Genomic DNA, 15131 nt, shown 5'->3' with positions numbered 1-15131 from the left:
ATTCTAATATAAAAATATTGATATATGATTTTATTGGCATTGCGTTTAATTGATGCTTTGTAATAATAAGGAAATGTTTATTAATTTTGATACATATTTCACTAAAATATACCAAGTAGATATGGAGGGAGGTGTTTGTGTAGGGTGCGACAAGGAAATGCACGGGACTGTAGAGTTTAGCCAATGTAATATATTCTTATAGTAAAGTTACGTATTTGTGTTATTAAGTATTTGTATTACATAAATATTTTACTAAGAGAAAAGTTTTAAAAATATTAGATATTCTTTTAATAGTTTTATATATTATTAAATCAAAGCAATTTGTATGAAATATGAATTTTTAATAAAAAAAATTGTAAAACGCGCTTGAAGTGTTTATTAAATTTTCTAGTCGAATGCTTGATTAATAGCCATAATTATTCTTACTTAACCCTCAATTCATTAACAATAATGGATGAAATCAACAAATAACTATTTGTTTAATTTATATATTTAAATCGTGTATTGTATGGTTAATAAAAATGAATAAAAAAAGAAATGAAAGTTTATATAAAACTATGGTTTATAATTGGAAATGTAACGAAAATCAATATTTTTCATAGTAAGAAATTTAAGTAAAACTTAATATTTAATTTTAAAATTAAATAAATACACTAAAATCAATTTTGCATTTATATGAATGCCATCTTACATTCAATTTCATTAAAATTAATATTTATTGAGTCTTGCCCGCACACCGAACCTGGTTTTGTAACAATCCTGATAACATTTTGCTGCAGTTGCCTTGAAAACGATAACAAGCCGAAAATTGAAAATTGAAAAACAACTCAGCATAGAAATTAAATTTAAAAATACTAAAGATACTTTGAGAAACTGGTATTTAAGCTGTACTGAACACAGTAGATAAATTGCAATATACAATTAAGTGATTGGTGGTATTATGGATCAAGGCTGAGTGAAGAGGTGAAGAAATGCAATAAGCACGTGCAACAAAATTGGCATTGAATACTTTAGAGTGTATCGAAATAAAAACAAAAAAGATTTATTGGAATTTATGTCGATATTTTGCAGCCGGTTCTCTTAATTGTTCTCAAGTCTTTCGCAACATCCTCAACAGCTTCTGTTTTCGTCGGATGGCAAACTTAGTTATCTTGTAATTATTTATCATGCACGATTTGGAATGCATTAACAAATATTGATCATAACAATCTGTCATCTTTAACTATAATTTTTAAAATTTTTCCAATATTAATTTTGATATGTTTATCCGGTATTCTTAGTTGAATTTTATTGTATACTTTATTTACTTTCGAAAATTTCTTTTATCATGTAAGTGCTAATATATTCTTAATAATTTCAAGTTTAACTTTAATTCGCATTTCGCATTTACAGGGTTTAGTTAATTCTATATAAACAATGATATAGCTAATTGTTTTTTATCAAACACAATTTTTGCTACCCCATAGGACTAGTGCTAGTTTTAATCTTTTCATTCTATATTATTTACGTGTCTGGAAAAATAGTGAAAATGGTGATATCATTTTTAACATTGACACACTGTCTATAGAAACTTTTTTTATAAACTATTTTTATTCTTTGTTTTTAGTGCTATTAGAAATCATACACATGCTCTGCACCTATTTTTCACATATTGAGGAAAAAAGAGTCATATATCTTTTTATGTTGTGATATTATAAAACATATTTTTGAGTACCCTTTTAAGGTATGTGATTCCTTAAAAGAGTTTCCATATAAATCAATTCCATATCTGCAAACATGAAAGCATTCCTTTTATTAGAAAGTGCTTCTCAAAAACCATAATAGATAGAGAACTTAAATTTTTTAATAAAACTGATAACCGATAAGTCTTATTTCGATTTGCTAGGTGACTTCAGATTATTTGGCAGTTTTGATTTAACAACACATTTTGTTCAATTTTAATATTCAAAGCCAATTTTTTTCGAAGCCGCTTAAGTCTTAAGTCTTCGAACTCGATAAGTCTTATTTCGATTTGCTAGGTGACTTCAGATTATTTGGCAGTTTTGATTTAACAACACATTTTGTTCAATTTTAATATTCAAAGCCAATTTTTTTCGAAGCCGCTTAAGTCTTAAGTCTTCGAACTCGATAAGTCTTATTTCGATTTGCTAGGTGACTTCAGATTTTTCGGTAGTTTTGATTTAACAACACAATTTGTTCAATTTTAATATTCAAAGCCAATTTTTTTAGAAGCTGCTTTATACTAATATGCCTTGCTTCTTGAGATATCTAGCTTAAAGTTGTAAACTGTTTACATTTATACTGTTTAACATCAATAGTATACCAGTTTAGAGTTTCCACTATGTTTTATAATACCAAACATTCCCAACTATATTAGGTGTGTATATATAAATATATTAAATATCAGGTCTCTACACGTAGTGAACTATTGTAAAAAAGCACAAATGCTTTGATGAAGGCATTTGTAATGCCAGAGTAGTTAATTGGCAAAAAAATTTGTACTGAATAAAACACATTAAGTAAGTAAATAGATAACACAAATAGGTTGACTATATCTATATCTATAAAACACCCGTACAAAAAACTGAAAAAAGTTAGCTCATATATTGAAACATACATACAATTTGTGTTATTACAAATTAAAATATAAACTTTAGTACATACATTAAATGATATATGTTAACGATATGTATAATGATAAGAAATAATGATATGTTTATATATTTGCGTAATAAGTATTTCAGATTAGTTGAAACCAAATCCATTTTTTTTATTTTTTTGTATTTTTATATTATCTGGAACATCACATTTTCACCATCCTTACATATTTTCATTATTATTAATGTTTTTTTATTCTTTAATGTTATATATATGAGCTTATAATAATTATTTATATTCTAATTTATAATATGAACTATATTTATTTATAAATATATACTTTTTTTTCACTCTCCTTACATAATTTTATCACTTAATCTTTTATATTAACTATATATATTTTACCTCTTAAAAAAAATACAATATATATTCTTATTATATTTATTTAAATTTTATTAAAGAATCAATTATATTTAAGTATATTTTTCAACCGATCAAAATATTTCTCAATTATAAATAAAACAAAAATTTCTATTTCTTACAGGAATACATTACATCATTTTATGAAGGATGGCGGGACCTTATGGATAACAAATCAGATCCGCGAACGAGAAATTGGCCCTTAATGAGTTCGCCCTTCCCCACCATAGCAATTAGTTTAACATACGCTTATTTTGTAAAAGTGAGTATAATTAATAGTTTGGACAGTAAAAAATAAAAATAAAAATAAAAATATACAAAAAACCACAGTAATAAAAATGTTGCTGGAGGGTACTTTATTCTGCCAGTTAAATGCGGATATGGGGAAATCCCTTTAGAATGTAGTTACAAATTTTTGCTACCAATACTAGATATCTATTAAAAGATGTTAAGAGAATGCAACCAATTACATATGTAGTGTGGCTTTTGTAACCACAACATGTGAGTACTTACTTCCCTCTTAGCAAATGTGCACTTAACTTGATCAAAGTATATAATTTATTTATGCATAATACACACTTAACTCCTCTATAAAGTTAAAATCTCAATGACTTGCAATAAACACAAAAGCATTTTATATTGCCTTTAACAATTTAATGACGTCGACTTTTTATTAGTTTTTTACATTTCGAAATGAAATTCAAGTTCATTAACAAAAGCACTAAAAAATGCAAATTCTAGAAGAATATAATCTGCAAAGTAATATAATTAAGAATATAGCTTTATGTCTGACATCTGCTTAGGACAGTAGATTGAATCACTTTGAATGTCGAACTACTTTGGACATTGCTCCAAAGAGCATTCGAGACTGAAAACTAGTTTACAATTCCTTTCGAAGTGACATGTGTAGTTGCTGTAAACAAATATTATTTTATTTAAAATCATGAACCTGTAATCTGGCTATGCCTGTGCAGCTTGGAGTTTTTCCATGCTCCACATGTCCACTGAAAGCTGTAGTGCTGCTTGTGTGTGATTCAATGGTGCGCTGCAGCATAAGTAGCGCATCGGTGCGGTTTTGAAATATGCGCAAGATAAAAGTTCAGGGTCAGGAGAAACCAGTAAAACAAAACAAACTGATAGTGTGGTGAATGTTTTTAATAACTACAGCTTAGGTTTTAAATATATGCTATTGACAAATCTGATATAAAAATTAAATAAAAGTTATAAAATTAATTATTAAAGATGCTTTTTAGAAAAAATAGCACAAAAGACTTAAGCAACAAACTCGCTTTTAGTAACTCTTAAGCGGTGTAACCTTGATGCGCCTTTCCGCCATAAAATGCGTGCATTATAAATTATCGCATAATAAACTTATTACATATAAAAAGTAAAAAATGCTTTTAAATATGCAATTTAAACATTATTATGCAACTATATAAATACCAGCAGCGGCAATAAATACATACAAAATAAAAAAAAAACGAACTTACATAAATAATATTTTCTCTAAGTTTTTGCAAAATTTGACATTGTTTCGCAGATGATTTGATGCTTCCTCCTGAAATATTCGCATCATTAAACGCCAACATTTCGCAGCACTGAGGAGCCAAAAGTGTTGGAGCATCTCTTAATTGCTAAATTTACGAGCATAAACTAATTTCTACAATTTGAAATATTTTTTCCAAGTATAAAAAGTTTGTCACATTAAAGCATTCGAACACCAAAGCAAAGCACTAAAAATCAAAGCATTTTATGCAATTTTAAGTATTCACATAAAAACTTAAAAACTTAAAAAAGCAAAAAAAATGAATTTATACATAAAATAAAAAAATAAATTTAACAAATGTTGCTGCAACACATTATTGGCTTTTATTACGACGGTTAGCGAGTTTTATTTTGAATAAAATGCAAACATTACAGCTAAATTCGCATTGGAATAAATTATCAAAGTAAATTTTGTTAATTAAAAGTGGGGTAAAGAAATAAGAAACCATTTTTTTTGCTTACACATTTCCAAGTTTCCACTATTCGTAATTTTTAATTTCATTAACAAATTTTTAATATAGCATTTTTGACTTACAACGTCTAGGCATTAGTATTTAAGACATCGTTTTATTAGAACTTTTGGCAAGTAACTAACAGCTGTTATATCTTACATTACATAAGTACAACAACATTTTTCATAAAAAGTTACTTTTTATAAATAAATTTATATATTTTTCAAGGACATATCTTAAATTCAATGTTATCAAGTCAGCTGTTGGGTTTAACTAACTGCTATCTTGTTGCTGGGACATGGAGGCTTATCCACTTAACATCAATCAGCTCACTTTACTTAATATATTGGAACTAGTACTGAAGTTACATTAAAATTATTTAGGAGCTTATCTACAGCTATAAATGAATTACTTACCTAATTACTTACTTATTGCAACTCTTAACTTTCACATAAGTATAGCCCTTTAACAATCTTCTTAAATTGAATCCCATTACTATTTATATAATATACATAACTCTAAATACACATAAAAAATTAATACGTTTAAACGCAACGTCTGTCTTGTTATATTGCTACTAGGTTTAAAATATGTGTCACCAATCTAACGTTACTTTAAAAATTTGATTTCTCGATCGAATGCATTTTTTTATATGGATAAAGTGCTTTCAAGTACTTGAAGTACTTCATGTGATATCAATAGTATATCAGTGATTTAATGTTAGAATCAAATCTCTAAAGTTTAGATTTTAATGAAAATTGATAAGGCCTCCCTACTGTATGTAACATACCGTACTGTATGTAACAGATGTTACTTGGAATATACGTGCACCTAAATCCTGGTTCGCATCACTCTTTTTGGCTACTACACTTTCAGGAGGAGTTAAAATTTCAACGCATTCGATAACACGACTATCGATACATAATCTGGGCTGAACTGAGTTGTCATATCAACTGCTCATAACTTTCATTTTATCAACATTGTTTTATTACTGATTAAGTACCACCATTATTTATGTCTTTACTTATTATCTAGATATTATTTTTTTAATTGCTACTAGAAACAGGATGAGTGAAAGGATACAACCTTATTTAATCCTTTTTCCCTAGTTTTTATTTGAAGGTGGTCGAAGGCCTATAATCAAATAAATAATAATAAATAAATAATAATATTATTTATTAAGTTTGTCTATTATGGTGTCTACTTGTCCATTCGTCTTTCTGTCTATTTCCTTTCTTGTCTGTCTCTCTGTTTGTCCTTTTGTCTGTCTATTTTTTTGCATGAACAAAATTTTTTCTGAATTCAGAAAAAAATTGGCTGTCTCTATTAGATAGATCTAAACAAAAAAATAATTAATAATGAATATTTGTAAATATGAGTACAATATATGTAAATATATAAATTATAATTCTTTTTTAATTAGCTTGAAGTTCATTAATGGCAGAAAGAATTGAGAAAATTTAGTAATTTAAGACTTCAGACGATCATACTATAAAAAAAAATACCATTTCAACGTATTCGAAATTTGATATATAGATATATCCTAGATAGCACATAGTGAAAACACATTAAGATAAAGTATTTTTTAATCCCTATCTATTTTTTGTACTTTATAATTATCACAGCAAATTGAACCTAATATATTAGAATACCGGCTGTTTTAATAGGACATTTCAAGTTTCCTTAAAGTTTCTATTTTTCGAATTGAAGAATACTTTTGAAGGAAATGTAAGAGCGTCAGCATTTATACATACTGAGAGGTTTACGTAGATACAAAACACAATAGATCTCTCTGATATCACATTACTAAACTAATCATCATATTTGAACTTATTTATATGAATTAAGTGGGATTGCGTTCATATTTTGAAACATAAAAGATTCGCCAGCTGTTTTTGAATTTTGAATCTAACCTTCCGTGAAGTCCTAATTCTTCAGAAAGTATGAACACTTAGAAACATCTAATACAAATAATTACAATGTGAAAAACTTACGATTTGCGGTACTTTTAATATATTGTGTATCATATGTTAAATATGATAAACTATAAAAATAGTATTAAAACGCTGGTAAGACTGGCTTACCATTAAGTAAAATAGGCATAAACTTGAAGTAAAATTACAAAAACAGCTGATGTTAACTCACTGAGTAACAGATCGAGAGTCAAATCTAGTTTGACAACACTATACAGTGTTACTAACTTTTGAGCGTGTTTTTCGAATTATTAATTCCGGTTACGTTTTATACAGAATATATATACATTTATTTACAGAGATTTATGTATAAACGTGTGGTATTTTGTATTTTTAAATATTTTATAAAACATAATAGTTTTACAATGAGTCATAATTATGAAAATCAATTTACATTGGAACTTTTCAGTGTTTTAAAAACAAAAAACTTTTGATATTTTGTGCAACTCTATTCGCCCAAAACTTGGCAACTCTTATAGTTTTTTAATTTTTTTTTATGGTTTTTAAAAATAGAAACCATTGGCATATAAAATTTTTAACAACATTTTTGAATGTCTCAATAACATGACGCGCTACTAAAATAAATTCGCACATTTTAATGCTTTATTTTGAAGACATTATTTTTTTTTTAATTAAAAAAATTGCAAAATTTTTAATTTTATATCAAGTTTTTTAACAATCTGTCTTTGTTTGCAGGTACTTGGTCCCAAATTGATGGAAAACAGAAAACCCTTTCAGTTAAGAAAAGTTTTGATTGTCTATAATTTTGCACAAGTCATATTTAGTGCCTGGCTATTTTATGAAGTGAGTATTTACTTTATTACTTCTAATTATAAAAAACATATTTCTTTAATATCAATTTATTGTAGAATATTTATATATTATAAACAATATTAATATTTATATATGTATATATTGAATTATTTAGAAAAAATATTTTTGTTTTATTTAGTGAAAATTCTATATAAAAGAGTTTTTTTTATTTATTTTATAATATGTTAATATATAAACTATTTATATACATTGAACTATTAATAAAAAAATATTTTTCCTTTATTCACTTAAAGTCCTGCATAGGAGGCTGGCTAAATGGTTACAATATTCGATGCGAACCAGTCGACTACTCCCCTTCTCCAGCAGCGTTAAGGGTAAGTAGGCGTCATATAAAATTTGTAAATTCAATATTTACAAAAAGTTTATAAATGTATTATAAATTTATCTATAATGATGCAGTTAAATAAATAATAATCTGTATTGATACAGAATATTAAATAAATAACACATTACAATATTTATTTCACATACATGTCATCTTAAAATTCTTATTCGTCTTATATAAAAAATTCTATTATTATTAATAAACATTCAAAAAAATTATTTATTTTTTATTTTTTTAAAAAAACCTGATTGGATTTTAACTCGATAAAAAAGAATACTAAACAAATGTTCTTGGTGGAGCACTTCACAAAAAAAAAATTCTATAATATATTGAAGTATTGTTCATATAATAAATTTTTTTTTAAGAGCATAAAAATCAAAAACAAAAAAAAATTTAAAAAATCAAAAATAAAAAATAAACTTTGTTTATTTAAAAAATAAAATTTATGCAGCTTAAAACAGACAAACTGTCTGTGAAATTCGTCCACAAAAATTGTGACCGCAAAATTAAAATTGCGAGAATCAATCTTAAATTAAATTAAAGAAAGTCGTTTGTAAAATTATAAAAAAAATATGAACTTTTATTAAAATAATTCAAACGGTTTAGTAAGATTATTTTTTTATTTATTTATTTTGCATATATAAACTGTCTTGATTAAAGTGTTTTGCTATAGATGTCATTAGGTTATTTCTGATGGTAAGGTTATTGCCATTACCATTGGTGGATTGGCAGTTATCAGTTATATGCTAATTATTAGTTTGAGTAAGAGGATAGTTTTGATAAATAAAAGTCGATTCTACTATAATCTTGATTTTTATATTTAAACTTTATTATTAATTATATTTAATTAATAAAATCAAAGGAGAGTTTTTATAAAAGATCGCTTAAGTAGAATTACTAGTTTGTTTTTATATATATGTATATATAATATTAATACATATAATATATGTACATAATATTTTTATTTGTTTAAGTTGGTGTCAATCAGTACCTACACACAATTTTGTAGATAAATCTCTAAGTGTCTCACTGAAAATGTGAGATGACTTCAGTGTTGACTGTGCGGGTTAGGCTTCTAACTCATTCTTAATGTGGTTAGTTCTACTGACCATTTCTGTTTGTTGGAGTTAGCGAAACCTTTAACTGGTTAAATGTTGAGTTGGACTGGTTTTCTAGAGCTTCACATAAGATCTTCCCTTTCCACGATATCACAAAATCTGTAATTCTTTTAAAGACTCAAAACAGTACATTGCTCCATTGTTATTTTCATTGCCCATTTATATTAAGATAAAATCCTTTTCAAACAAGTATGCTGGGAAATTGATGAAAAATGTACGTATCTCATGCCCATCAACAGAGGCCAAAAAAAAGTCGCTTGGTAGAATGAATGAATGGAATGAATTTTAAGCTCAAAATAGCTTTCTTCGACAAAGAGTTACTGTTGAAGCCATCTACTCTTAAATAAAGGAATAGATAAATATAAATTAGATCACAAATAATAAAAATACTAGGAATAAAACAAATTAATTGAATATCAGAAAGGAAAATTATTTAAAAGGTACAATAATTTATATATATATAAAAATTATAAAGTTTTTATATACTATAATAATTTATTAGCGGGCTAATTGGTCATTTAAATAGAAATAAAAAAACTATAACTTATTATTTATATTTAAAAACAAATTACATATTAAAATATTTTTACGATATTTCGACTATCTGCGATAGTCATCTTCAGAAAAAATTCTCTCATCTTTCAGTGAGGGAAATCAATATGTTTAATCGTAATATACTTCATCAATGATTTAACAAAATCACACAAACTTGGCTCTCTCTTTGTAGATCATCACTAGTTCTTCGTAGGATATCTCACCTAGTTATAAATTTGAAAACTTCACATAAGGAGGACCTTAGCTCTTCCTAGGATCTATATATAACTTGGAAATGGACACCAATACATAGTTTTTACTAGTTAACTGTAGACTTCTGGGCTGAAAAATTCCAAAAGATATTTTTTGTCTATTTACTTATTATTTTCTTTTCACAGATAGATTCTAGTATTTATGCATCCTTCTCAAAGCAAAAAGACTCCAGATGACTTTAGGTCTTTTTCTTTTTTTGCATATCGACGAATTTTATGATTTGGCTTACCTGAACAATATTCGATCCCCATTTTCGCATAGTGATTATATGGAGCATCATATTTATTTAGTTACGTTAGAACAGATTACTGCTAATGCCCGGCCACCAATTTTTAGAATATCTTGACTTAGCATGAAATGTGTGAAGTTTTTAAATGTTTATGGATTTTTGAGTAATTAACTTAAAACCGGTCAAGAAAATATTTTGTATTGTAAAAATTAAATTAATTTATTTTATATTTAAAAAAAAAAACAATACAGTGGACGTCCAATATAACGAATTTTATGTTGCACCCCTTGTTCGTTATATCGAAAAATTCGTAATATCGAATGTTATACATTTACCTACCAATATGGTTATTTTTAGGAGATTTCATATATTTGAGTTCATAAATTAACTTATAAACACGTACGAGTATATATTTATTTAAAAGTATTTTTTATTCGGTTGTCAATCATAGTGTAGAGTAAAAAAAATCATTAATTTTTGTTTGTTTTTTACTACACTCAAAATTTTTCTGAACAGCTTTTTCTTGTAGTTCTCTTAGTACAGCTAATTTTGAAGTTTCATTATTGTTAATCGCCCACTTTATGCATTTTTCGAAATGATTTATGGCATCTTCATGTTTATTAATTTCTAAATTATTTTCTTCTATATTTTCGTCATCAGATCCATCATCCTCGTCCGAGACATCGATGGTATTATCAGCATTATTCCATTTATTAACTTCGTATGTACTAATGTCACACTAACAATAAAATTGAAAATATAATATAGGATATTTAAGCATAATATTCTTTCTTACATTAGAAAAAACATTTTGAAGTAATGTAATGGTTGTTTCAGTTACATTATCATTCGTTCGTGGTATAAGCTGAGCCAAAGGTATATCGTCCTCTTCATCGAACTCAATAGAATTAAATGACAAAATATTAGCCCAACACTTTTTGATAAGATCTTCTGACAATTTTTGCCAAGCAAATGACAAAAGGGAAACTGCATCATAAATATTAACTTGTTTTAGAGCGCTTGAAATATTGTCACAACCTTCAGCCACAATTTTGCTCAAAAGACTATTGCGATAGTGTAACTTAACAAGCCGTATAACGTTTTGATCCATTGGTTGTAGCAACGGAGTGACATTAGGTGGCAAAAATATTGTCGATATTGTTCCATCTTCAGTAACTTTTATCAACTCTTTTTCAGCTGGATGACTTGGCGTATTTCGTATATGATAAACTGAATTTGTGAACAACAGATCAGTGGCGCCTGCATATATGCATTTTGCAATATATAGGCATTTTTCTCAGAAAAAAAAAAACGGACAATTACATGCATATTCTAAGCTGAATAATGCTAGTTTTATAGTAAAATTATATTCAAAAGCATAATTTATATAAAACAAAAACGAATAAGAAACAAAAAATTTTTTGTTCGTAATATGGAGCAGAATTTTTTTTTTTCGTTCGTTATATAGAACAATCAATGTAAATATTTTGGGTGTTCGTTATATCGAAAATTCGTAATATCGAGCGTTCGTTATACTGGACAACCACTGTAATTAATTGAATTTTTTATCTGGCTATAAGATTCTTCGCAGTACTGCCAAATACTCAACCTGGTAAACATTTTAAAATGATTGTTATTGTTCTTATTGTATTATTTATAATTAATAAATTCGCAAATAATTATTGGACTTCAATGTAATAGATGTTTAAATCTGTCAAATTCGAAGCAAATTACTTCGGCGTTTATTAACCGACCGACTCGAAGATGTAGGAAACTATCGTTGTTCAAATTTCAAGTTATTTATTATTTTTTGCTAATTTCTTAGCACTTGCCATGCCTTTTAATTAGAACAGACTTATAAGTTACGGCTTATAGAAAACACCATCAAAGAAGTGATACTAATACTATTTTAAGCGATCGGAGTTGAGTTGAGTTGAGTACTCTATTTCCAATTAGATCTCCATATATGTCACATAGTACTTTGTAGCAAACACTAAAGGCTACTAGAACAGTCTAAAAATATTTATTAAAACCCATAAACATCACGTGCCTCAATTCTCTAAATAATAAACAATAAAACATTGTGAATAATAAAATAAATTTATTCATGTACACCTCGGGAATATTTTTGAGTAATATTAGAAATCGCGTGGCTTCATTTGCGAAACTAGTTCCTGGAGGCGTAACCCCGTTATTCATCTCTAACTTTGTTAAGATTGTACAAATTTTTGTCATTTCACATCTCATCAAATAGAAGAGAAATAAAATAAAAATTTACAAATAATAAAATTATAAGGTTTTTATTAATGCGCATATTTAAGCAGCTCAGGAAAAAAAATTACCAAAAAAAATTTATGCAAAACTACAAAGAACGTTTCGCTATCAAATAATCTCGCTAGTAAAATTCTTACTTAAATCAGAATAAATTTTTCCAATTTTTTCATTATTGACTCTTTACTTAACATACTTAAGAATGATAAAATCATATTACTGGCAAACCCATTTAGTGTGTTTTTATTTAAACAAACTAATACCAAAAAAAAAATTATTATTTTAATAAAAAATTTTGACGAAATCAAAGAGCAAATCAAACTCTAAAATTAACATATAACAAATTTTTTTGTGTAGTTATTTAATTGATTTAATTATATTAATTTCAGTTTATTTATAAATATATTATCTAATTGTGGTTTTTGTTCGATGATTTATTTTATAATAATTAAAAAGTTCACTTATCAAAGTAAATATTATTAACAAGGTTATAAAAAATTCATACTGGTTTTTTTTTAAATAAATTTTATTTGAAAGCTATTGCAATCAAAATCTTCGACAGGGTTCTCATAGTCTTTACCTAAATTGTTCTAAAAATTGTATGACATCAAATAAAAAATAACCTAAGAATCACCCAAAGAAACTGGGATTTTACTCTAATTAGACTTGTAGGTTTTTTATGGTTGACGAAAAAAAGCCTTGAATAATTTTATAGAGATTTTACAGGCACCAATCCAGAAACTAGTTAGAATTCCTTTTTTAAATTCTTTCAGAATTCACTACCATAACGATTTCATTAATTTAAGTTTTATTATTAGAACTGAGTGAGAAAATATCTGCTGTCTTTTTTAATTTCAGTAAGACTTAATTAGAGTCCGACAGTTATAAAACCGTAAGTAAAAGAGCAGGCCTCCACTTCTGCAAAAGTAATTATGCTTGACAAACATTGCAACTCCTTCTATCGCTCTCAGCGAGTGTTCTGAGACGCTATCATTATTGTTGGGATTGATACTACATCGTTCTTACTAACTTCTTTATAAGAACGGTGCAGAAGTTTTTTCACTTTTTCATCTTCCAAAGTAGTGAGAATTCCTTTGCAGTGCCATTCTACCGATATTATATCATTTTTAGAGCTAATACCTAATCTATCGTCATTTATCATTTCATTTTGTTTAAACGATCAAACTGTGTGTTTATATTAATGTTATTATTTTATCGCAGAATTTTCTGGTTGTATATTCCGTCACTTCCCAAATGTTGCTATTAGTACATAAAAACTGCTCCTATGCTGATGTTATATATGCAATTTTATATTTTGTATAATATTGCAGGTGATCCATACCTTACGTTACTAACCTCATTAAACATTTGCAGATATGTTTTATACAGCCATATGAGTTCCGTCTTTATTATGATACCATTATTTGCATCATAATAATATTTGAACAGCTTAATATCTTCCATCGTAGGGTTCTAACTTCATGTTCCACTATAAAAGACGTCCTGTTTGCAGAAGCCTAAGTTCAGTTTTCACGAATTTAATGATACAGAGTAGATTAATATTAAATATTAGTGTAGAATAGATAAATATTATTAATTGCTGTATATGGATGTATGCAAATTGAGTTTAAAAAATGCCAATTGTTTTATTCAAAATCATATTTAACACACCGAAAAAGGATAGGTACCAAGGGTGCGCACCCTAGGTAGACTTGGTTATTATCCTTTTAATTACAGCCATATTTAGTTAGCAACCCAAAAAGGATAGCTACTTATTATATATCTAACACACGTAGAAAACTCATAGATGACGGTGTGCACCCTTGTTAGAGCCTACTATTTTTTGACAAGACCTGACTCTCTTTCCCCTTGTAGTGAACGTAACCTATTGTTTTAGAACACTTAGAAAGAATTTCCTTTAAACTCTTTCAAAAACCAACAGTTTTTTTCACGTCTTAATAATGTCCTTCGACCATGTGTTAGACTAGAATAAACAACCTTTTAAACTAAAATAAATATGATAAACATGATTTCTTTACAGAAAACAATTTTCACAATGTTTAGAAGAAGTACGCTTATAACTCCTAACATGAACTTTATTCTTTACATATTTACATACACAATGTCAAAATATCATCATAATTTAAGAAATTTTATTAAACTTAAGCTTTAACATAAATATTGGAATGAGCAATAAATTAAATATTGACTTGTAAAACGTGTTGTTAATTAATAAGTATGACTGGCAATTGTCCATTCAATTGAAATATTAGATGAATACTCATAACAGCGAATTGTTGCGAGGAGGCAGTTTTATAAGTACGACAAACAAAATAAGTTCATAGTCATTGAAAACGTAATTCACACGGCATTTAGAGTCTAAATTACAAGTAAATAATAATCATTTTAAAATAACATGCACATACAAAGACTAGCCCTACCATTTCCAACAGAAACTACTGTTAAGGTAACTGCATCAGAGAGCCTGACTTTATGTTTGCATAAATACTTAACACTCCTAAGCCGTTTATACTAATTTCGATACAAAGTAATATAACG

General features: G+C 27.0%; 2 protein-coding genes across 2 annotated transcripts in view; one reads left to right on the top strand and one right to left on the bottom strand.

The window, feature by feature from the left end:
• LOC119676159 (elongation of very long chain fatty acids protein-like) overlaps window positions 1-8233 on the top strand; it is a 21388-nt gene extending 13155 nt beyond the window's left edge. Inside the window, exons 3-6 of the mRNA XM_038087392.1 lie at window positions 3143-3280; window positions 7685-7792; window positions 8056-8136; window positions 8222-8233. Of these exons, the coding sequence (XP_037943320.1) occupies window positions 3143-3280; window positions 7685-7792; window positions 8056-8136; window positions 8222-8233 (339 nt within the window). The remainder of the gene's footprint in view (window positions 1-3142; window positions 3281-7684; window positions 7793-8055; window positions 8137-8221) is intronic.
• Window positions 8234-10746: 2513 nt separating this feature from the next.
• On the bottom strand, window positions 10747-13734 carry LOC119676158 (jerky protein homolog-like). Its single transcript, XM_038087391.1, has 3 exons — window positions 13599-13734; window positions 11098-11561; window positions 10747-11040 (listed from the first exon to the last, which is right to left on the bottom strand). The coding sequence occupies exons 1-3, from the start codon at window positions 13732-13734 to the stop codon at window positions 10747-10749; spliced, it is 894 nt and encodes a 297-aa protein (XP_037943319.1).
• Between the last annotated feature and the right edge of the window lie 1397 nt (window positions 13735-15131).

This window comes from Teleopsis dalmanni, chromosome 2 (assembly GCF_002237135.1).
Source record: "Teleopsis dalmanni isolate 2A chromosome 2, ASM223713v2, whole genome shotgun sequence".
Classification (NCBI taxonomy): Eukaryota; Metazoa; Arthropoda; class Insecta; order Diptera; family Diopsidae; genus Teleopsis; species Teleopsis dalmanni.
The sequence above is the reverse complement of the archived record's forward strand: the minus strand, read 5'-3'. Positions and strand labels throughout refer to the sequence as shown.

What these genes read in the sequence shown, in the direction of transcription:
- LOC119676158 (XM_038087391.1), bottom strand. Translation starts at nt 13,734, where the DNA reads ATGATAAATGACGATAGATTAGGTATTAGCTCTAAAAATGATATAATA. An exon ending in CCGTTCTTATAAAGAAGTTA is followed by an intron (nt 11,562 to 13,598) that starts GTAAGAACGATG and finishes GCATATATGCAG; the next exon opens with GCGCCACTGATCTGTTGTTC. An exon ending in TTCAAAATGTTTTTTCTAAT is followed by an intron (nt 11,041 to 11,097) that starts GTAAGAAAGAAT and finishes TTTTATTGTTAG; the next exon opens with TGTGACATTAGTACATACGA.